At 46.7% G+C, this 23,528-nt stretch overlaps 1 protein-coding gene and 1 long non-coding RNA gene across 3 annotated transcripts in view; one reads left to right on the forward strand and one right to left on the reverse strand.

Annotated features, from left to right (window-relative positions):
- Positions 1-23,528, reverse strand: part of LOC135367034 (uncharacterized) — a 688,737-nt gene that overhangs the window by 649,445 nt on the left and 15,764 nt on the right. The window contains exon 2 of the long non-coding RNA XR_010414342.1: positions 5,248-5,281. This is a non-coding gene — a long non-coding RNA (uncharacterized LOC135367034). The remainder of the gene's footprint in view (positions 1-5,247; positions 5,282-23,528) is intronic.
- The window catches only part of LOC135367030 (neuroligin-4, Y-linked-like), a 261,876-nt gene that overhangs the window by 237,058 nt on the left and 1,290 nt on the right, over positions 1-23,528 (forward strand). Inside the window, exons 7-10 of one of the 2 annotated variants that reach the window (XR_010414340.1) lie at positions 11,335-11,450; positions 12,103-12,632; positions 18,994-19,313; positions 20,655-20,818. Coding sequence is in view for 1 of the 2 variants with exons in the window: in XM_064600093.1 (XP_064456163.1) it covers positions 11,335-11,450; positions 12,103-12,632; positions 18,994-19,194; positions 20,655-20,818 (1,011 nt within the window). In the remaining variant the exon portion in view is untranslated. The remainder of the gene's footprint in view (positions 1-11,334; positions 11,451-12,102; positions 12,633-18,993; positions 19,314-20,654; positions 20,819-23,528) is intronic. The other variant, XM_064600093.1, reaches the window with a different exon arrangement.

Genomic DNA, 23,528 nt, shown 5'->3' on the forward strand with positions numbered 1-23,528 from the left:
TTACGACCCTTCAATGTGTTCCTAGAATCCAATTGGGTCCCTCGGATAACGCATGTTTACTGCACGTGCTTCCCATTTCAGACTGTCTTCGCGAATCAGCCAATCGTGCTGCATTATACTAATCCAATATCGGTGCTCGCACGTCAAGTACGCTAGGAACTTGTACCGACAGCACCTCGGAAGCATTAGGGAGCTTATCATACACAGAAGCGTAGCTGAAGATGCACGTTCATGTCAAAGCGTTGAGAAGAGTGTTTCGTAAGAAATGCTCCGAGACACAACAGACTTACGTAGAGCAGAGTAAGGTGATCCTTTCGCAGCGATTATATGCGCTCAAACAGAATGAACACTTTGGTTGCCAGGCAGGGTAAGGCGGGATAGGTTCGCGTCCTGCTGAGCTGAACATGATTGCGCTTGGCTGCCTGGTACGATGGCAACCTGCCCGTGGCTGCCTGCTGCGAGGCAACTGCTCGATGGCTGCCTGCTCGCGGGGCAACGTGCATCCTGGCCTTACTTCACGACGAGTGTTTTGTTCACACTCGACACTATCCTCTAAGGGTAGTGCGCTTCGTGCGATCCAAACGCAAACTTTCCTCTCATACTGAAATCCTGAACTGCATTTCGTTTTCCTTCTTTCTTTTTTTTTTTTTTCGGCTCAGAACACAACATTCTGGTATCGTTTGTATGTATGCACCCCGTCCTTCGCACGCATACCTCCATCCGCATCATCATGCATTGTAGCGAGATAGTGGCGCCCTCTTCGCACTGTGCGCAAATCCCCACTTGGATAAGCCCAGACACGATAGTGCTGCATTCGCAATCTGCAGTTACGCGCTGCCCTCTAAAACCAGTATCGATGCCCTCCGCCGGCGGCATATAAGGCAGCCTTCAACCGCGCATCGCAGGCTCGGAGCATGCGCAGTGAGCATGTTCACTATAGTAGTAGCGGGGGGGAAGGGCCTCTAAATGACGTCATCTAGGGCTCCACCGTTCGAAACAATACACCGGATCCATGCGCCGAGGCAAATCGCGTTCGGCCCTCGCATCAGCATAAAACGTAGCTTCCCGTTTCACAAAACCGGAGACCAGACAATCGCTTTAATGGCCGCAATCTATCAGGCCAAGGGACGCGAACACGTCAAGGGAGGGCGAACTAAGATGGCTGCTTAAAAAACAAAAGCGCTCGGAACGACCTCTGCAGGAAAGGATGGGCGTTTTCGGCATTCATCGCTGTTGGTTCTCTGTCTTTATATTGCTCGTGGACTGTTGCCTCCGCGAGACAGAAGAGGATGAAGGTGAGTGCTTGCATAAAACAAGCGGGGCTCGAAGCGCTCAATACATTAAGGGAGGGCATATTCATTATGCATGCGCGCCTCTCGAGAATTTTTTTTTGTGGCAAACAGGTAGCGGAGTGTCAAGAGCGCTCGTTCTTCGACATATTGGTTGCTATTCCGGTCGCCACGGTGTGGCGCGTAATATAGCTGCGAGCCAATAAAGAGTCGCGAACCATGGCTTTGAAGGTATTAAGACATTTAGGAGCTAGGGTGATAGGGGAGTTTTAACGCGTTCCAGAGCGCTTAAAAATTAACGTGTGAGTGTATCGTAAATTTTGTTTATTTGTTCATATGCCCTCAGGGCGTAATGCGTAATTAGTCGAGAGGGCGGACAGTCAGATGAACAGTGATGTTTATGAGGTACAGGTATGGCTTAGCCTATCACTTTTTCGTGATGATGCTGATGAGAGTTCTTCCGTTGCATTTGCAGCATACGGCGTTACAGAGAGGAGTGGATTATAAGGAAGGACAAATACGGTTGAAAGATCATGCTAGTAGAAAAAAACTGACGAGGTTACAAATGTCCAAATATTTTAAATAAATTCATAGATCAAATTGATGTCAAACAGCCAGATAGGTGGTTCCAATCGAGCGAGAGACATTTGCGCCATATCCCCGGCGGGGAAAAACAAACGTTATATACCCGTGTTCCACCTAAGAAGGGCATGAAACGTAGTCCGTCAACCTTGACAGAGTCACTGCGTGGAAGAATTATACTGGAGCGCCAGAGGCTCCTATAGTTTCCCGAAAATCACATAAATTCAACATAGGACAAGCCGCCATCTCGACCCTGGGAACGAGGCCAACCGGAAGTCGCGCGTATGCTAGTAATGAATTACGCTGTTATTCGTAAATTTCCAAGTGAGGTTAGGTCAATTAGGCTAATGGACGACGAAGCCGTTGGTTAGGCCGGTGCGCCGTGGCAGCAGCCTTGAGGCAGGCGAGACAACTGTCGCTGCAACAGCTGCACTTCCGTCTAATCCTCGTTCCCAGTGCCTGATCTGAGCCTGTCAAATGTTGTTCCACCACGCCGGCTACTATTTGTCGAGGCGTAGTGTGATGCGGCTAGCAACCGGAGCCAATAGGAACAAACGTATGGCGGGGCTTGAACGTGTTGGCCTTACATTGAACACGATTATAGTTACTAAACTAGTCTCGAATTTGTTACAAAATAAAGTAAAGTAACAGGGGGCTTATGGACATTGTGTTATGTTTCACCGCAGAGATTACGAGCAAAATGCATTTTTATCACATCACTCCTATTCAAGTTCCCCTTCCTTGCATATATCAAATTTTAAATTAACCAGTTCGTTATATCGCTGCTATGCACGCGTCTCCGTTTCCGCGGCGCGCTGAGTGCTTCGCATTCCGCGACGCACTCGGGACAATAGCTCTCGACACATACTTCTCGCGCGCCCGCTGCAGCGCGAAAAACCTTTCAGACATGCAAATGCCTTCTAAATTTCATGCCTACCGGCAAATTAGACGAGACGCGTTCTAGCCAAACACACAGCACGTATACCGTGTCTCGTGCTCCGGTTGTCTGAAAACATTATTTGTACTAGGCCATCCGTCTTGAAGGCAGGCCAGCGTTGCAACCTCTAGCGGGGCTTGTCAGACTAGAATTATGCGGAACGCCAGCGAACGCTGCTGCCGGAAACAGTATATCACGTTATCCATCCGAAAGAGCTTCTAGAGCGATGCCTAACATGCCGCCGTGCAACGCCACGGGGACCTTCGAACAACACGATAGAAGGCTTCCAATGCAATCGAGGTTGAACAGGTATGAATAGGTCCCGAATAAATCTGATTGCGCTGCACTATGTACACGTGACGGGTGACAGTACTTCGCGTCCTAGGGAGCGAGGATTTTGTTTTTGATTCCGTGTGAGCGCCGCGAAGCAACTGTGGCTGTATGAGCGGCGTACAGATGTGGACAGGTGGAGAGAGGACAGCAGGAAGGAGTGGGGGACAAGGGGGTTGGTATGCGTCCTGAGGCAGACTTCAGGGGGAACTGTGCCGACATTAGTCTGGAAAACCCCGGGGAAAACCTTCGGGAAACCCGGGGAAAACCTCAGACAGCACAGCCGGTGGAGGATTCGAACCCACACTCAGTGCTATTATGTACCAACTTTCCCAGACATTTGGTTTGACCCATTTACTCCTTTTCTTGTTAGTAATGCGGGATAGATTCAAGGTATAGGGTATAAGGCGGGATATATTCACGTCGCATTCAGCTGAACATGATTGTGCTTGGCTGTCTGGTACGGTATTTCCAACCCACCCTAAGCAGGACCTTTGCCATACTAAAGCCATAGTAAGGAAGCAAGGAGAGGTACATATTTAGCATCAGACGCCAGCCACAGAAAATAATAACTCGAGAAGGAAAACTGTCAATGTTACTTAAAATCGACTGCGACATTTTTGCTGCGCGGAATGGGCTCAGCAAAAGATTGCACCAACTCTATTAAATGTAGTCGCCGTATGTACCGATATAAAGAATTCTGGGCATCTCAATGAAACGTCGTGCGTTTTACACCTAAAGTAGGCTACTCCGACAGGTGATACATAGTGCGGTGAAGTGCCCTTTACAGGGGCGTAAAGGCTTTAGGAGCTGTGTCACTTATGTTACATACTTGCAAACATTCCTAACCTAAGACGTAACAACGACGGAGGAATACAAAGACAAAACACGATGAACGTCGGTTTTGTTCCTAACCTAACCTAACTGAGTCTACAGGCGTAGAATTGTACCATGACGCCAAGTAGGGCAAGCATTTATACTTTTTGTAACCAATACACTTGCTCCTGCCTTCCTGTACCGAGGCAAGTGTCATTCAGCAATAGAAGATTGTTTTTCTTGCGTGGCGAGCAGCTACATAGTGGAGGAAGCAAGCAAAATAACCGAAACAGCAGTACAAGCAGCACAACATCTTGGCCCAATATTGGTCTAATCTTGGTCCAGTATTGGGCCGACATTGCCAATATTGGACCAATATTAGGCCAAGATGTTGTGCTGCATGGGAACAGTCCATTTTTGTCCAGTATTTGCAGAGCGGTAGCCAGCCCAGTATTTTGCACGATTTGGTATTTTTTTAAGTATGTGCCCGTCGGCTAAATCGCACTTTAATATCGCTCCACCTGGATGGTGGAAGCGTTACACTTCAAACCCAAGTGTCGCGGAACACATACAGCGTGTGCGCAGATAAGCCTAAGTGACATTTGCACACGTTGCTCGTTGTCTACTTACCCTACGTCTTTGCGCGCGAAATGTACAGAAAAATCGTGCAAGCAGTGATCGGCGTATTAAGAAGACAGAGCGACGAAAACATCGGCTTCTTTGCATCAGAATAGGGCAAAATGGCGGCCTCAGGAGAGTTATATTCAGGTACCGCTAGGGGAGATATCGGTGCAGAAACCGAAACGATGTCCCACGTGAATGCTCATCGGTAGTGACCCTAGCGACACCTGCATACAACTCACCTGAGACGGCCATGTTGCCCTGTTCTAATGCACGGAAGCCGATGTTGTCGTTGCCCTGTTTATTTTTTACGCAGATTAATGGCTCTCACGATTTTTCTGTGGCTTTCGTGCGCATAAGTGCGCCACCGGAAGTTCGTCAGCTAACAACAACAACAAGATAAGTGCGCAAATGCCACTCAGGTTTATCTGCACACATCCTGCACTATTACAGTTTTAAATTTTAAGCTTCGTTTATATTAATGCCCGCGGGATGGAGTCAGAATAGTAACTTGCTCCCTATTTGAATTGCATGGAAACTGATTGCTCATTTTGCTACGTTAATGGAATAACTGGGTTTAACTACAGCCCAGCCGAAGCTTAAATAATTTAAACCCGTGACCCGCCTGTATGGCGCACTCAACGGAATAATGCAACCGGGAGAAGACGTTACCTGGAAACGGCACGAGGCACTTGGAACTTTTAGCCTGTAAAGATAGTACAAGTACTGGTCATAAATACAAATAAGGTCCACAGAAAGCAAATATAGCTCCAATCGCTAAGCCTGGACTGGGCAATGCTAAACGAACTTCGAAACCTCCTGGCAAGACTCGCGGTTGTGTGCTCTACGCTCCAAGAACAAACGGAATATGTCGCGGAGCAATTACAGCTTCCAGTACTCCCTAATTTATCCCCCTGATGCATAAACTTTACTCCTCATCACTGCAGACAGTACATATAATATCGCATAAACTTCCGTGCATGTAGTCCCCAAAAAGGACTAAAGCTACTCCTCGTTTTCCAGAGTGCATTCAAGAAAGACTAATATGGGAGCTATTGCAGCTTCTAGTCCCCTATATATTGCAGTTACTCCCTGATCCTTAAACTTTACTCCCTAGCAGTGCAAACTTCGCATAAACTCCCGTGCGTTTACTCCTGAAGGATAGTATGGAGGTGCCCATGCATCTCTTTCCTAAAAAGAACTACGATGACTTTTTTCTTTCTTTTCTTTTACCGTGTATTTTTTGTTCACTATATATACGTGGAAACAAGTAAAGTACGCCAGTGAGAATCCTTTTTGTTCGAGTCGTATTGTCTCCACTAATTAATACCTATTCGCAGTGGACAAAAGAACGTCCCTTTTTCAGCAAACGCGATTTCAAAAGAAAGCTCCGTTTCGAATTAAACACCCTCTTCGCCCGTCGGCAGAACGCTATTCGCGAAAGCGCCAGAGAGTATATACATACGATACAAATGGCAGCAGCAGACGTACACGGTATCACAGGCAAAGCCTCCTCCTCCAGCGAAGCATATATATTCCAGCTCGCTTCTCTGGCGCTGCGGAATTAGACGAAAGTAATACGCAGGTAAAATTTCCTTTTCCGTGATTTTGTATTCCGCTCGCGCGCGTTTTACGCCTGGCTTTATTACTCGGCATCTGTAACATTGTCTTGCGGCCGTCTTTTCTTTATTTCTCTCTCTCTCTCTTCTCTGGTTGGTGGCAGAATTCGGTGGCAGGAGAATTAGATATACCTGCTTTCGCGTCTTTTGTGAATATTTTAATGCCCGTCTTTCATTTGCGCACGACGAGTCTCCATGCACTGGCTCTGACGTGGTCTTTTTGTGTGAGACCGGTGTTTTCCCCTTGTCGATACCCTAGCTGGTCTTTTAATTTTAATTTTTAATTTATTATATATTATTTATATTTTTCATTAATTTTTGTTTTATTTAATTTTCAATTATTCCGCACTGCAATGTAATGAATGACGATTGGAAATTTCTCTGGGCGAAGCATTTAATGAAGGTCATGTTGTGACCGAAAACGCAAGCGCTAAAGCGCAGATGGCGGCTGGCAGAGTAGGGTTTCTATAAAGCGGATTCGTGCGATTCCATTCTTGCAGCAGGCTACAGATAACAACTGAGGCTTACAAAAGACAAAGAGAGCGATAAATAAAACAAATCGCCTTTTGTAGACATATTCCGTCGTTAGTAGTAAAAATAATTGCTGCAAAAACAAAACTTGTTGTTTGTTTGTTTTTCTGCCGATTGCGGACGACACGTTCTCGCGGATTCCCGCCGGTCGCGAGAGCGACGCATTCCAGCTTTCAGGCCTTACACTATTTTCGAAAATTTGCAGCGTGCACAGTGACGCCGACGATGACGCTATTGCTTTGCGACCCCAAAGCCGTTTGGGTCCTCTGCTCGAAAACTCTGTATAAGTGCCAGAACAAATCGAAATATGGCAGTCGTCGAAAAAGCAAGACAGCGTCGGAAATCCACCATGTTATCCGTAAGTTAAGTATTTAAAGAGATTAAAAAATTCAAATAGTTCATTTTACTATACTACATACTAAAAAGTTTTGGTTTCTCTTGGTGTACATTAGATCAGAAAGCAGTTTTTTAGTAAAATACTTTTTTTGAATGTTTCAATTTCTTTAAATACTTATCTACCAACAGCTTACCAACCAGCTTTTTCCTCGTCATTCATGTATATGGTAAATAATAATTTCATTAAATAAACTCAAACTCAATCTTATTCACCTGCGGGTGCTAGACTTTTCCCATTTTTGCCTGATAGTTTCTCTATAAGTACTATATTATACTTTCTGTTGACACGCGATACCCATGGTATAATAACCAAGAATTTCGAAATAATCGTCTCATAAAGAGATAATTTCTCTCGACCCGCTGGCAGAGTAAGTACAAACACGGAAGAACCAGATCGGCCAGCTAAAAATAGCGAAGAAAGAGCTGAGGGAACCACGGGAAGCAATAGGACGGCGCCTTTTTGTTTGCCCGTGTTCCCATTACAAATGGCGCCGTTCTTCCTTCCTGCGTAGCCCTTCCTTCCCTTTCGTCAATCGGTACGCAACACCTCATCGAAAAAAGAAACCCTAGTCGAAGTGATCGTTAATCTTGTCCAGGTATCCACACTGTGTCAGCTCGTTCGTGAGCCAGAAAGGACAGCAATTAAAGTGTGATTGCCTCGAGACAGTTACGCTTGACAAATGCTTTTAATTACTTTGCTCTATCGCACGAAATGTCCCGCCAACGATTTCAAACTGGTTGCTCACATCTGCGTTTGCGTTTCTCCTGATCGTATCTGGCATATGTTCGTAGTCATCTCGAAAATGGCTGGATATAGCTCGTATACGCTGCGTCGTGAAGTGCTGCGCTGCGAAAATTCAGTTTCTCCTGCCGTACATTCGATCACGAAGCAGCGAACTACAGTATTATTTATTTATTTATTGTTAATACGTTAAGGGCCCGAAGGCATTACATAACAGAGTGAGGGCAGATGACTATACATAGAGTTCATATAAAAAGAGATACATAAAATAAATGATACAGAATACAGACACAGGAAAATAAAATTGAGATCGAAAGAAATTATTTAAAGAATAGGTAGATTTCACACCGTTTTATTTATTTTTCCGTCCCGTTTTTCTCTTTTTCTATTCCTTTTTTTTTTCTTTTTTTTTTAACGGAGGCAAATCGGGCCCATTGGAATCTACGAGGCTCGACTGCCTCTCGGTTGTACATTTGAAGCATACGGAAGAGAAAAACGGCAGTGTGAAATGGGCCTTATCGCGACAGCTTTATAGGGCCAGTCACCGCGACCGTGCGTCTATGGCTGTGAACAGTGACACCACCCACGTGATCACCAAGCTACTACTTTAGCTTGATTACGATAATCGGGGCGTTTCTACCCCATTGTGGGCGATAATTTGATGACGACATAATGATTAGCCTCACAGCGAGAACCGCTACCGGTAGCGGTCTACGAACGCTCGCTATTGTCCAATGTTTGTTGTGTCGACGGTAGGCTGAGACTGTGTAAACGCCACAATAACAACGCAAAAAATATATATATAAATAAAACAAACGATTTCACAAAGCATTAGAAGCTTGCCATAAAAGTTTAATAATATTTCAAGTAGAGTTTCGCCAAAAATTTGCTGAAACGATGGCCCATTTACCGCGTTCAAACGGGTTTGGCACAATGCCGAAAAACGCGTTTTATGTTTGTTCCTTTTATTTTCTTTTTTTTTTTTTTTTTCGGTGTACAATGGCCATCCTACAGAGCTAATGAAACTCCAAAAATGTTCTACGCACAACGTGCACCCGCGAAGTACAGCACAGAAAAGCAGATGCTATGTGCTGCCCCGCTCGGGATCGGAAGCGCCCGAGGAAAACTTCGATGCATAACGCGCTCCAATGGCTACATACTGGGCACAGCGGTTTGGTTGTCACGGGCCTGATACGTATTCTCATGCATCATGAACACACGCGTGCTCTTCTTTTGTTCCCTTATGCGGAGGATAGGATTAAATATAAGTTTTCTACTCATCAAAGCCCTATATACTAATATTACGGTTCGACGGGCCAACCTCGTTTTATCCCTTAATGCGCGGTAATGCGCTGAGCGAGTCTCAATCCGTATAGAGTTATGCATGAGCTGCACGTTGCAAACAGCGCGAGAGAACGTATCGGAAGTGGCATAGGAGACAACGCGCTGTTTCGCCAGCCGTTGCCGGAAGATTGCTCGTCTTTTTATTTTCTCCTGGAACTGTGATGCAAGCGAGCCGTATGTGGAAGATTGATGCAAACAGATGGCGAGAGAGAGGGGGAAGCGGAATAATAATAATGGTACCGTGAGGGGGCGTTCACACGGGCCAACTTTCTGTACCAACTCGGACCAACTTTGGAGGTGGTGGCAGTCGGCCGACATCACCAACCATGACCAAAACTCGAGTTGCTGGGAATCGGTCGCCGAGCGAAAACGTCGGAGAGTTGGTGGTGGTGGTCTCTACCAATCAACGTGAGGAGCATTGCCACGTGATCCTCGACGGCGTCAAGCGATTTCGTTCCTGTCGTACTGCCTGGCATGGGTTCAAATCCTACAGGGGTACTTGAGACTTTTTTTTATTTTTTATTTTTTTACTAGCGCATATAAACATATCAATAGGCATTTTTTTTAGATACTGGTGATCTTCTGGCGAAATAAAATGACTTCGCTTTCATTAATGACAGTTAAAAAAAAGTCACCAGCGGCTGGACTTGAACCCATACACCTCGATTGCCGTAAGGTTGGTTGTGGGCGCAGCTAACGAGTTGGTACGTGTGAACGTGGAGACGGTACCGTCTTGAAGTTGATCCAAAGACGTTGCTTCGAGTTGGTCCGAGTTGGTGCTGAAAATCGGCACGTGTGAACGCCCGCTAAGGTTTGTTTGCCCAGTGTGGCGACATGCCGCGACGTGCCGCAAGGTAGGATTGCGAGTACCACCTGGGGTTCTTTTGACGTGCGCCGGAAATCTCAGACACACGGTGCTGGAAGCAACGTTTACCTTCGCCGCATTGCTACCGCCCTTGGCCGGGATCGAACCCGCGATCTTGAGCTGAGCAAGCCAGCACGTTACCGACTGGGCTACCGAGGAAGCAGAAAGGAGCAGAAAACAGACGATTAACCGCGTCTGCACGGGAGCGATATTCCCCAGAATGCTCCAGCGGAACATGCGCAAAACGTTACGTGTTTCCGTGTTCTTCTAACCATGGGGAATATCCTGCGGATCAGACACAGGATATTTACGTAGCAGACGACCGGGTCGATGGGTGTCGTCTGATATGCGTGCGGCACACCATTCCCGATATTCCTTCGCCATTCGCCACGCAAATGCTGAACGTAGGATTCTAAGAAAGATAAGACACTTCTGCTCCGTGGTAACTTTTTTTTTTTTCTTCTTCTTCTACTAAAATGTTCCGTGGGGATGTCGGATACACGGTTAGTTTACCACGTAGACAGGCGTCGTAATGGACCGTCTACTCTACTGCTCAGGGAAAAGCACTGACGATTGTAGGCGTCGGCAGTGAAACCCGAAACGCATTGGACGTTTTCCCAGCGTAAAACGTAGCGCGCACGCCATGGCCTTGCACACGCGGCGAAGAAACGCCTGCGTGCGAGACGACCGTACGAAACGCATCGGACGCGCACAGAGCGACTGACGCGCGCCAATGTTGCTATATTCGTCGACCCCAAATGTCTGAGAATGTGCCGATGCTCTTCTTTCCTACGTCTTGGGTACGTCTGTCTTTCCTACGGTTTTTGCGTTTATTCATTCCAGGTATCGTTGTGAATGTTGAAGGAAATTCAGTGTGGTGGATAGTGTCCCAAAAATGTATTGCGAGCTGCTCACACGCAACCATGCCTAGGGCACGGCAGCCTGCGTTCTGTCCACTCCCCGGAAAATATGCCCAGACGCGCGCGTATTCGACAGATTCCGATGTACACCCTCCGCGCGCGTTGAAAAACTGGTTTTTCCGAGGTTACACGCACGCCGCGCGCGCGCGCGTCCTGAAAACATCGGGAAAACGCTCCATGTGTTTCGGCGTGAGGGATAACAGAACGCAACAGATTGCTATATGATCCACCGCAATGAAGAACACATTCCCCTCTTAGGATCGTCCGTAGCTGGTTTTTAGGGTTCCTACATAATTTGGTCGTTTTCTTACCGAATCACTAACCCGCATCTTCCTCTTCCAGCGACCCGAGCTACTCAATGCAAGATGCGGAGCTGCACAGCGACAGAGCCAAGGGTCGCTTTGAACGCTTAGTGTGGCCCCCCTACGAAGCATCGCATCAAAAGTACCTCCTTGTAGGTAAGTTTTACGCGAATCACGTTATGTCTTTTGTGGCGTTATTAATGTTACAGACGGTAAGGAGAAATACAGGTGGATCTTGACTTTCGCGGGTTTCGCTTTCACGAGTTTGAGTAATCGCCATTTTTTTTTCGGTTTCGGTTTTAGACTTGGAGCATACTTTCGAAATTTCAGAAAGGTGCCGCAGCAGAGTGTCAAGGGGCCTTGCAAAATGGCAGGTGCGAAGGTTTTTCCCATTTCTCGCGTTTCTGGAAACGTCATTAAATATCATTAAATCAATAAATATTAAATATTCTGCGTAGATAGAAGACAGCTCCTGCAGTTGCTCCTCATCACGGCATCAACGAATCAACAGTACAGTTGTGCTCATGACATTCGCGAAATTTTGACTTTCGCGGGCGTTTTCTGCCCCTAATCAAGTTGCTGCTTGCAGCGTTTTGCACTGGGAATCCCCCATTGTACTTTGTTACAATGTGAAATAAAGCTTCAATTCAATTCAATTGATTGAAGCCTCGCAAAAGTTCAGGTCCAACTGTAATAACGACGCATGTTTACACGCCTTCGCATCTCAAGCCTTCTGGAGTTGTCGCCTAGACCTACCGTCATTCTTTGTTGTTGTTTTTTTCACCTATTCCAACCTCTTTTAATGCAGGCATGAAGCCCAAAGTGAAGGATCACTACCACGCACACCGCCTCTCCTTGTGGCTCCACCTCATCCCGCAACTCCACCGACCTGGCGGACCCGAAGTTGGCGTCACACACCACCTTCTCGACGACCACGACAATCCGCTCAGTTACGACGGCACCGTGCGCTCAGACAAGTCCCCGCTGGCCAGTTCCTCCTCCACGTCCACCACTACCTCGTCGTCCTCCTCGCAGCCCTCTGGTTCCTCTTCGGGAGCTCCTCATCCTCTGTCGCCAGCGGGACTACATCCGGGAAACGACAGCACGCGTGGTGCAGCAGCGGCACCGACGCTGGAAGCGACCCCAACGTCGAACCCACTCAACCTGTCCGACTCCATGATGGTGCTCTTGCAGTACGGCGGCTACTCGACGGCCCTTAGTGTTACTATCGCCGTCGGATGCTCGCTGCTCATCCTCAACGTGCTCATCTTTGCCGGCGTCTACTACCAGAGGGACAAGACAAAGCTAGAGGCCAAGCTGCAGAAACGCAACTATAAGGTAAGCCAACGTGTGTCACAAGATGAGTAGCTGGAACTACAGAGGAGACTCGACCAGCATCTTACAGCGACACAGTCCATGGTTCCAAAGGTAGGCCGTCTCCCCGAAGTCATGGAGTAGAGGGTACACAGTCTGATGGAAGAGAAGGCATTGAATACACACCTTTGGGGGGGGGGGGTGCTAAGTTGCGTTGCCCTGCTTGATAAAATCCCTGTGAAAGGCACTATCCTGCCCCATACTGCAACAACAACAACTTTATTGAGAGAAGATGAATGGGGAGTTTTATCGCCAGGGGGCGATACTCTCTACCCCAGTGCTGGTGGTCATGTGGGGAATGAAATAATGAGCCCCTTCACAATAAGGATCGAAGTCCTATATGGTATCCTTAGCTTACGGGTACACGAGGTGTATGATACTTTATGTTGTACAGACTGCTGGCGAGTTAGACTAATTCGTCTGTCTGATGTGCCGGTTGTCTTGATCACTACACATACTAAGAATAGGGAGGCCCTGTGGCCGTTCATGGGCACCAGAAAAATAGAAATAAAATAAAATGATATACATTGACGTTGTACTGCCAAGGGGTCTAGATTCATACATGCTTCCGTTAGCTGATGACAACGCACTCGCTGTATCATATGTCGCAGACAAGACGCTTGCTCAGCAGACAGTTAAGTGTCGAGACACACCTAATGTGATGCATAGACTAAGAGTAAGCCTGCCCAAGAATTACCCGCGGGTCGGATCGTGCAGGGCTTGCGAATGAGAGAGTGCTTCACCGAAGAGCAATGGCTCTCGTAAATTAAATACTTGTAAGGCATTCCGCGACGTGTTCATTCGTTAATATGAAAATTGATTTACGCAGCTCCAATGGAAATAGTATTCTGAGCACCAATCTTCGTTTCTTTCCCCCCGCCTCTTTCTATTCTTTCTTTCTCCGCTATCGATTGCCTCCTCCTACCCCTCCCGCCTTTTTAGTTTCAATTTCATTAAATTCGCTTCTTTCCCTCATTTCACAGATGCGCGTACCTGCGGGTTTTCGCTAATGCCTTTTCCAATACCACCCCTGGCAAAACTATTTTCCCTCAACACGGCAAAGATGCATTAGCATAAACACTTACGAAAGTCCTTCTCCTAAATCCTTCTTTCTGTAATCCGACAGCAAACAGCAATACGTTTTCGATAATCCAGACCGTGACAGAAAAAAAAGGAAAAGAAAGGTTGATCGTGACGTTCTATTGTCGATGTGTTGGTCGAGAAGGTCGTCCATCCTGGGCCAACTTCACAGAGAAGTCTGCCGACGTTTCCCAATAGAACGTCTGAAGAAAATCCATGCAAAATTCCCAGCCGGTTGTTACCTCTACGGGTGACACTTGCGCGGTGGCTGTGAAAATATGTACCCCATATAAGCCACCTGTGACGTGTGCCCCGTGTGTGTCCTCCATGCATTTGACTCCCACATCACTCGTAATAACCCACGCGTATAACGGGGTAGAATATCGAAACTCCTGCGGTGAGCTTTTCATATGTCATCATCACCGCGTATCGATTGTTAGATTAGGTTGGATTGAATAGATCTCTCCCTGCTTGTAAACAAATGACGTGATAGTGTTCGACAGCGCCACCACTTTGGTAGAGTTGAACTACGCTGGACGCTAGGGGGCGAAAAAAGTCGCGTCCGAAAGCCACGGTCTTGAGGGGATTACGATGGTCCTTGAAAGGGACGCGACCTTCGGTCCTGCTTTTCTTTCAATAGAAGGCAGCGAACAAGTGTCCATTCGTCGAACCCAGCCCTCCCCTTCGGATTTGTTTCGGTGTCAGTCTGTCTACCAACGTCATGATGACGTGTCCGGGGCAGAGGTATATTGTATTTGAGTTAAAAATGATATGGAGATTGTGAAACAAGGCAAAGGGTGCATGCTAGCCGGTGTAGACCCATGAAGAAGACCGAGAGACACTGAGGACTTGCGTGCGTCTTCTTCATGGAGATTGTGGCTCCACAGGAACGGAGCTGGCCACTCCAGCACACTTGTACCGCCATAGGGCGGGTAATAGGCTATTAATAATAACTAATATGTTGTAATAATGTAACAGTAAAAATAATAGGCTATTAATAGATAACACTAATTAGTAATGTGTCAATATTAGCACGTCCCACCAGGAGTCCGTTGGGGATAATGATCATGGGTGGGGGGTGATGACAGCATCAAGATGTTGTCGCTGTTGTGCCGCATAAGCACGGCACACGGCGGCACACCAGCATAATTGTGGCTTCCCGTACTCAGGAGCAATAATTTACATTCCAGCGTTAGAACGTACGTTATCTAAGAAGCGTCACCCATACATCTCTCCATGACCCATTCCTTCCTCCTCGCTGTGAGTTATATGTTGCAGATCCGTCGCAATAAACCCTCGGAACGCGGTCTTCTTCATCTTCGATTTCCAATCCATTCATTCTCGCCGATCTCTCTTCTTGTCGACTACTATCACACAGGATAGCAACGGGTAATGTCACCGACTCAGTTGGAGGATAAAGCCTCAAACCCTCTGTGCTATCGACCCGACCCTTCCCCCATCTCTCGTGCGATGAGCGCTTAACCCCCCCCGTGCTCCTCTTTCGTTTCTTTCCGCTTCCATTTGGACCAAGCGAAGCAACTTGGCGTGACAAACACAATAAGTTCCCTTCACGTCCTGTTTGTCAACATGACCGTGTGCTAGACAACGGCAAGTTCTCTATTTGATTGCGTCCAAAGTTGCGCAATCACTCGTTGTCTTCTGATGCCAACGCTTGTATTGAAGTGTAAGCGACAACGAAAAAAAAATTAAGCAAGCTCGTGTCTGATCTGGGATAACCCGGGTCCTCAAATTCGCGTAAAGAAATAAAAAAAAAGGCAGTCACTCCGTTACTTTTCTTGATGATGATGATGATTGAAAGAAAAAAAGACAGGGGATTGTAGCCCTCATCACGTTACTTTTCTTCATTCGACTTTGCCCGTTCGATTTTGAGTTGAACAGCTCTTTTGAACGAAAAGGCTCTTGATCAGGAGTAGGCAATAATTTTATGTTATCTTATCTTAAGATACTATGATACATCATACTTTGCAGAAATCACTATTATAATACAGATAAGCGATACTTTGATACTGAGGTATTACAATCGCAGCACTTCCACGCATTACGCGACGCTAGTACAGCTCCGGTCAACCTTAATAATAACGCTGGAAAAAAAAAATGCGGTCTCGTTCCCGAGCGCGATTACAGCAAACCTTGGGGCCGTGAGGAAATATTAATTGAACAGAATTATTCTGTTAGTTTAACGCAAGGATTTTGTTCACTTAACATTCCCCCGGTGCCCCAAGGGTGGCTGTTATCGCGCTGGAAAGTGAAACCGAATTTTTTCCAGTGTTATTATTAAGGTTGACTGGAACTGTACCAGCTCCCGTGGCACGGTGGATAGGGTGACCGCTTTCCACGCTGAGACCTGGGAAGTGACGCGGGTTTGAATCCCCGGACCGGCTGTCCCGTCTGGGGGATCTTCCTGGGTTTTCCGGCATAGTTTCCAGGACGAACGTCGGCACAGTTCCCCATGAAGTCGGACCAGGATGCATACTAACCCTTCCTATCCCCAATTCCTTCATGCTGCCATCTCTGCATCTGGCCACATCCGTACGCCGAGCATAGCCACAGTTGCTTCGCGGCACTAACACGAAATTAAAAACAAGAAAGAAAGAAAAAAAAACATTTACTCTCAAACTGCAGGCTATCAAGAAAGAAAAGTCAGGAACATACACAGGTGGTGGTGGTGCTAATGAAAGAGCTTACCGTTGTCGGGGTTCGTCAGTTCTTCAGTGACGTTTTATTTTAGGTAAATAGCAGGTGCTTTGTTTACGGGAATTGCGGAAATTAGCGCTGGAGTGCACACTCAGTAGGTATCGGACTGAGGAGCTCTCAGTAAGTATAACATCTTCTAGGTCATTATTATACAAGTAGTACTTAATGGACTCACGAGATACGTCAAATCTGTGGGTTTGAGCTACAACGCTTGAAGGAGACGACACCGATAGAGGTCAGTCATAGAAAAAAGAAAATAGTCCCGGGTTTATTCTGCTTCAGTTTCTCTAAGGTCTCAAGTTATGTCGTACTACCATGAGCCCCTTGCATTCCTAACTCTCCCTTAAAAAACCTTACCAAGACAGGAAACGAAGTTGCGCGAAGGCTCTATAACACCGTTTCACACCACCCCTCGCTCCCATAGAGAGTCGCAAGCGAATATACAATAGTTACCCGGCCTGTATCAAGCACTGCACGCATCGCCGCTTGATTTCAGCCCACCCGCCGAGGACGACGACGAATTCCTCGACTTTACAAATCTCGAACGTTTCCCAGATACGCGGGAGAAGCATTTCATTACAGCGTCTCAGTGACGCAGAAAAGAACTCGAAAACACGCCAGTCACACAGCCGTCTCCAACAATATATATGGCATTACTTGCTGCGCGCACTGCTTTCAATATCCCTGTCACAAACTATGACCTCTTCCCATTTTCTTTGTCCGCATCTTCCGCCCCTCGACGCGGCGCACGACCAAGCAACAACAAACAAACAAAAACTGAGCACACGAACCAACAGAAGCAAATCTTGATGCTCAAATCGATGGCACTGATTTTTTTTTTCTTTTTTCTTCTTCTTCTTCTGGTTCGTTGTATCGTAGAAGAGAACAAACGAGATGGGAGAGGTAGAAGGAAGGAATATTCCCCAAATATCCCTTTTGTAACTGAGGCTCACTTTTGTAACAATGGCAGGAGCGAGCGCGTCGTTCTTCTAATGAATTCAGAGCGCGAGAAATCCCGCCGATGGCGTTTCTTTTTTTTTTTTCTTTTTTTTCTCGATTTTCTTTTTTTGAGAGACACCTCGGCAGGAAGGAAGGAAGGAAGGAAGAAAATCCAGCGGTGAGAGAACGGGGGGAGAGAGAGAGAGAGAAGCCATTAATGGGCGTTTTATCGCCGAAACCATTACGCCCATTTTCGGCCACCTTTGGGGGGAGAATGGGGTGCGGAGGGAAGCAGTTTGCTGGCAACACGACCGCTGCGACGCCGATGCTGAGAAAGGAAGGAGACTGTGGTTGACAGCGGCCTTATTTATACACCCCGTTGAGGCATCGCACTCGATCTGGCTCAAGTCAAGGCAAAGGATCCCCGCCAGTGCTCAGAGACAGTTCATTCGGGGTGCAGGCGAAACCTTTAGAGATGTCAGTATGGAAACAAAGACTACATTAAGATGCCAAGAAAAAAAAAAAGATAAAAACGCTGTGCGTCTTCACGACGAGCATACCAGGAAAGAGGGAGGAAGGATTAATTTTTCTGTCCAGTTTTGCTGACCTGTCGTCGGCCAAGTAGCTTAATCGAGCTAATTATAATAGATTAAAACAGCTGTCAGGGGGTGAGAGTTCAAAGTCCTTTTATTCGGGAGTACGTATAAGGAAACAAGTGATAAACGGGACTGTGAGGGCAAGCCCTGCAAGGTGGGAAAAAATGAAGCTTCGTCTAAAGCCTTATCTCGCTGGTCACACCTCGAATATATGGGCAACCTGTTTGGTAAAAAGTATACAGGCGGTCCTGCAATTCTGGCTTACATTTACTCCTGATTGTTTTGTGAGCGAACTGAAAGAGGAACCCTTGAAGGGCACGAAAAGGACGACACAACACGGAGTGGACCAATTCCAGTAAATGCTGGCAAGAATTTGCTCCTCCGTGTCCTGTCATCCCTTCCGTGTCCCTCAAGCTGGAAGTTCCTTCAGCACGTTAACCACCTCGCCGCCAAGATTTTTTTTAAAGTTTTGTCCGCATTTTGTAAGCCTCATGCGTCAGATCTCTATCTCTCTGCCTATTTATACCTACCTATCTATACCTAACTATGTATCAGATCTTGCAAGACAAACAAGGTTCTCAAAATCTCCACAATGATATAGTTAGCCGCTTTAACTTCCGTGTACATGTTTCTCTCTCTCTACCCATGTATCTATCTCTATCCCTATATCTATCTACCTATATCTATCTATATCTCACTATTTACCTACTTATCTCTATATCTACCTATCTCTCTACCAACCTATATCTCTCTCTACCTATGCATACCTATCTATCTATCTACCTACCTATCTATCTATCTCTACCTATCTCTATCTCACTATTTACCTACTTATCTCTATCTTCCTACCTATCTCTCTGCCAACCAACCCATATCTCTCTCTACCTATGCATACCTACCTATCTATCTATCTGTCTGTCTGTCTATCTCCTTTCACACCTGACATGCCACGAGTAGAAATTTGAAAATGAATTCGTTCAATCGTTTGAACGCAGGCTGGAATGCCACCAGACCCAGACACACCGTCTACGGCGCCAGCGGCTCCGAGCAAACAACAACTAAGTGCCCTACGGGCACCACCTCCCTCACCGGTCGGCGTGTCTCAACAGCAGCAGGGTGGCTGCTGTGGTGCCCCACCTCCTGCAAACGACCCGCGGATGGTGGCGGCCACACTGCCACCCAAGGTTCCTCCCAAGGTGACACCACCGCAGCCCAGGCCCTTGCCTGAAGCTCAACCTCTGCTCGCTGCTCAAGGCACAGCCACTTTAGGAAGGATACGCCTTCACCATGCTAATAAATTACCAGATGGCATTGTGTGAGTAACAGAAAAAAAAAAAAGAAAAGAAAAGGAAGACTTCGTTTGGTGTAAGCATTTGTGCTAAACGTTCACAGTGCGGTGAAATGCCAGAATTACCCAAATACGAAGTACCGTATCTCCCTCGCACCGTAAAAGATAGCGGCGCTGGAACGGCAGACACCGAAACTTGAGTCAACAATGTACAGAGTGCTCAAAAATCGCGTCAACAATTTTCGCCTTTCGAATTCAATTCAGTAAATTATGAAAAATTATGAAAAATCGCGAGTTCCTACACACTTCGTCAATACTCCATTCTGCCATTTTCTTGGGCTGTCGGGAGAAACGTGGATGTTCTGAAAGTAACGCTCGAAGACATAGATTTGCTAAAAGTGGTACAATAAAAGTGCGTATTATGCTTCGAAATTATTAAAAAGCGGGAAGTATAAATATCGTAACAGATTTTTTTTTCTCAAAGAACTGACCAAGCAGTAATTTTCGCATGAAATCCTAGGGCATAATACGTCCTTCAACATATAGTTTTGCTCACGAGCTCTCTTTTTACTCATTTACTTTTTACTCATTTTATTTTCATTCCAAGCGCCGTACTTTAGCTTCGGTAAACCTGTGCATGCACGCATGGCGTACAATTCAGCACTAGTCGAACTGTATTACCACATCACTTCCAAATCCAGCGCTTCACAAATGTATATGAAAAAAGACTTTTTGGACATCATGGCGCAATCAGGTGGAACTCGTCACCGAGTTCGGTTGTAATATTTAATAATTTCCAACTCCCCGTCAGGAGACATCTATCCCGTGAGTAATAAGAGAAGGACTATTGCAAAGCTATCTATGTTATGTGGTCACATATGCCTTGTACGTATGACGCTTATAAGTATGTTTTTGCTCACGTATGTATGTATTTCCATATTGTATTGTGTATGTATCGTTTTTTCTTAGTTGCCAAAGGCTGTCAATTAAGCCATTTATAACCTGTGCTTAACACGGATCGCACCAGCACATGCTATGATCCGTATGGATTATTTGCAGTAATTATGTTGTGTATGTTGACAACAGATAAATAAATTTTAAAAAAAGAATGCGACATACGATACAGGATAGACGACGTCCCATTCACCAGCGCAAATTCCACCTCACATGTATGGGACACGCACAGCACTGTTGCGATGTAGTTTGTTACGTCTTTCCAGGGAAGCTGTTAGACACAAAGCAGATATTCTTTTTTCCCTGTCCAAAGAAAGCGTTCAATGAACCATTATTGCTCCGCACGTCAAGAGGTCCATGAATGATAATCCCTCTCTTTCTGGTTCATGACTGCGTGTGATGACTGACTGACAGCGAGATGCCGATGGCAGAGTTCGACGAAGCCCCCCCTACGCCTCATCATCCTCAGCAGCAGGAGAGCGTGTGCATCATGCAGTGGAGGAAGCCCCTCTGAGAGAGGGACACAAGCGCTCCATTTTTCGGAGGGACTTCAACGGCGACGCCTTCGCGAGCTGCAGGTACAGTCCTTCGCCTACACTTTTTCCGTGCTCGTTGACGACAGCCAAGAGTTTCATGGACAAAGCTCTCGGAGCATTTCATCTCAAGCCCGCATGCTTCATCCTCACGCGATGCTGCCTACGGCGCGCGTAAAAGCGCCGAAGACATTGGACACTTTTGCACAGCTTTCGGTGTAAAAGGGTGTGATACTTAGAGTCACTAAATAAGCTTCGCTTCAGAGCATCGACACTGAGGTCCAAGGGAGAGCAGGAGCGCCATTTTGTTTCCACACCACACCGGTACCATCCTCAGTTGAAGATTAGAGTCACTAAATAGGGGTATAGAGTACCGCATTCCTTTTCCGCGCCGCCGTTCGGTGTCCGCGATTGGGCCGATGGTGTCAGGTGGTTTCTCCTTCGAAGAATGCGACGTCCATTTTGAGTCCCCATTTTGAGAAGGGCGTCCCATTGCTAGGCGACGCAGCCGCGCCGGACACAAGATGGCGGTCTCGCTCGCCGGCGCGGCTCAGTGTCGCTACTCTGTTCCCTATTTCGTGACACTAGTCAAGGTGAGCTCAAGGCCGTCAACCTTGACGAGCCGCTTGCAAGAGAAAGGAACTTTTCATACAGTCCACGACAGATCGCGTCGTGCGCTAAAGTGCACCAAGTGCGCGTGGCTACCGTAGCGCGGAAACAAAATGGCGCATGCTCGCTCTCGGAACTCAGTGTTGATACTCTGAAGCGAAGCATATCTAGTGACTCTAGTAGTACTCAAACATCATAGAAGAGAGCATCCTACGGCTAGTTGGTGATACTGAACCATTGACGGCTGAGTGCTAACACACAAAAAGACAGAACACGAAGGGGAGTGCTGGTGTGTCTCGTCCTCCTCTGTCTTCTTGTGTGCTAGCAGTCTGTTGTCAATGGTTCAAACACCATAGGCTTCTTTCGTTTACGGAGGAGGACAAGGTAAATAAGATATTCATCCACATCGGTTCCATTTCAGCTTGTTTTTGTTTTCGCGGACGCGTGTGAATCTGCCCGTAGCAACGACGCCGTGCACCCTAAGCAGAAAAAAGTGTAATCTTGCACCTCTTGGGGACTATATGTATTGTCCCTTTCTGGACTAAACGCACGGAAGCTTATGCGAAGCTTGCATGGACTATTTGCAGTGCTCCGGAGTAAATTTCAGGGTCAGGGGACTAAAATGGTGGGGGAGGGGGAATATGTTTAATGCTGATAAATAAAGAAGGGAAGACAGAAGGGATAGGTTAGCCCTGATTTAGGCTCGCTATCCACGAAATGGGAGTAATTGCAATTTAGGGGCTAGAAGATGTAATTGAACCCTATTCCCACACCGACACTGGGAGGTCACGCGGGTTCGAATCCCGTTACCGGCTGTGCTGTCTGAGGTTTTCCCAGGGCTTTCCTGCAGACTTTCCAGACGAATGTTCGCACAATTCCCCCTGAAGCCGGCCTGAAGCCTCGTTCGATGCATCTGTACTTACAAACGTGATGGATAACAAAGTCCCTTCGGATAAACGGTAGCAAAGCACTCTCTGAAAGAGTGCTGCTTTTCTGCGACACCTGCTCGCGATGTTCGCATCCATTCCTGATCCGTTCTTTTCTTCCCCCACAAAAAGACAAAAGTCTTACTTTGAGCTCTCGTAGATCCCACTTGAAAAGGTGAATGCTCATCTACGGGGGGAAAGATTGCCAACCTTTTTATTCGCGTGTTTTACTGAGAAAAGGAAAAACATCATCCAGCATTTTCGCTTTCGAAAGAAAAATGTATTGTGAAGAACGTTGAATCCCGTCTCCAATGTTCGCACACAAAAAGCACTGGACGGTTTCTTTGTTGTTGTTGTTGTTTTTTTTTGCGATAGCTTTGTCGGGCCAACCCCAGGTAAGTCCGTCTGTAGCTACATAGTTTTGCAGCGAAAGCTGTATCAAGCACGTTTTGCGACGTTGACTGTGATTATGGGGAGCCCAGCAGAAACGGAATGACGTCACAGCATCACGTGGTACAGTTGGATGCCACCAATGACATCACACATAAGACTTCGCACTACCCGCTGCACCGCCCTTGGCCAGCGCGGTAGTCAATCCCAGCACAGGGAGAGGGAAATAAACATGTGGCTGTGCAAGCGCGGCGCACCACTGCTGCTCGTGAGGGCAGTCATACACAAAGTGGAGCACAACGCGAAACCGCACGCACGCTTTCACGTGTTTTTACGGTGTGTGTGTGGTTAACAGAACCGTGAAAACAGTGCGCCCGATTGCGCGAAGATGATACAGCTATCGCTATCACTTCTTCGCATATTGGGGGATAAAAGGCGTGTTCTCGTTTTCTTTTCTTTTTTTTTCGTCTGACAGACGTGTTTTAAATATCCCACGTACTGTAACGGCTGTGTATAATCATGGTATAACGGCTAATTTACCTCACCGGTATCCTTGGGTCTCTGCAATGGGTTCTACATATCCACTTTTTTTCCCTGCTATCATCATCATCTTGGGTCGATTTATGTTTGAGAATGGAACCGCAGAAACGAACAATTATTTTGATAACGTATTTTTGCTCCACCGCCGCAATCTTGTTTACGAGCCCTTTGCTGAGAAAATACTCGAAAAGAAAAGACTTGTGTAACACTATCTACTCAACCCTTCCACTTGCAGATTCGCGAACGATTTTTCTTAAAACTTATCATACATAAACACGGTGTGCTCGCTG

Source organism: Ornithodoros turicata, chromosome 8, assembly GCF_037126465.1.
Source record: "Ornithodoros turicata isolate Travis chromosome 8, ASM3712646v1, whole genome shotgun sequence".
In the NCBI taxonomy this organism is placed as follows: Eukaryota; Metazoa; Arthropoda; class Arachnida; order Ixodida; family Argasidae; genus Ornithodoros; species Ornithodoros turicata.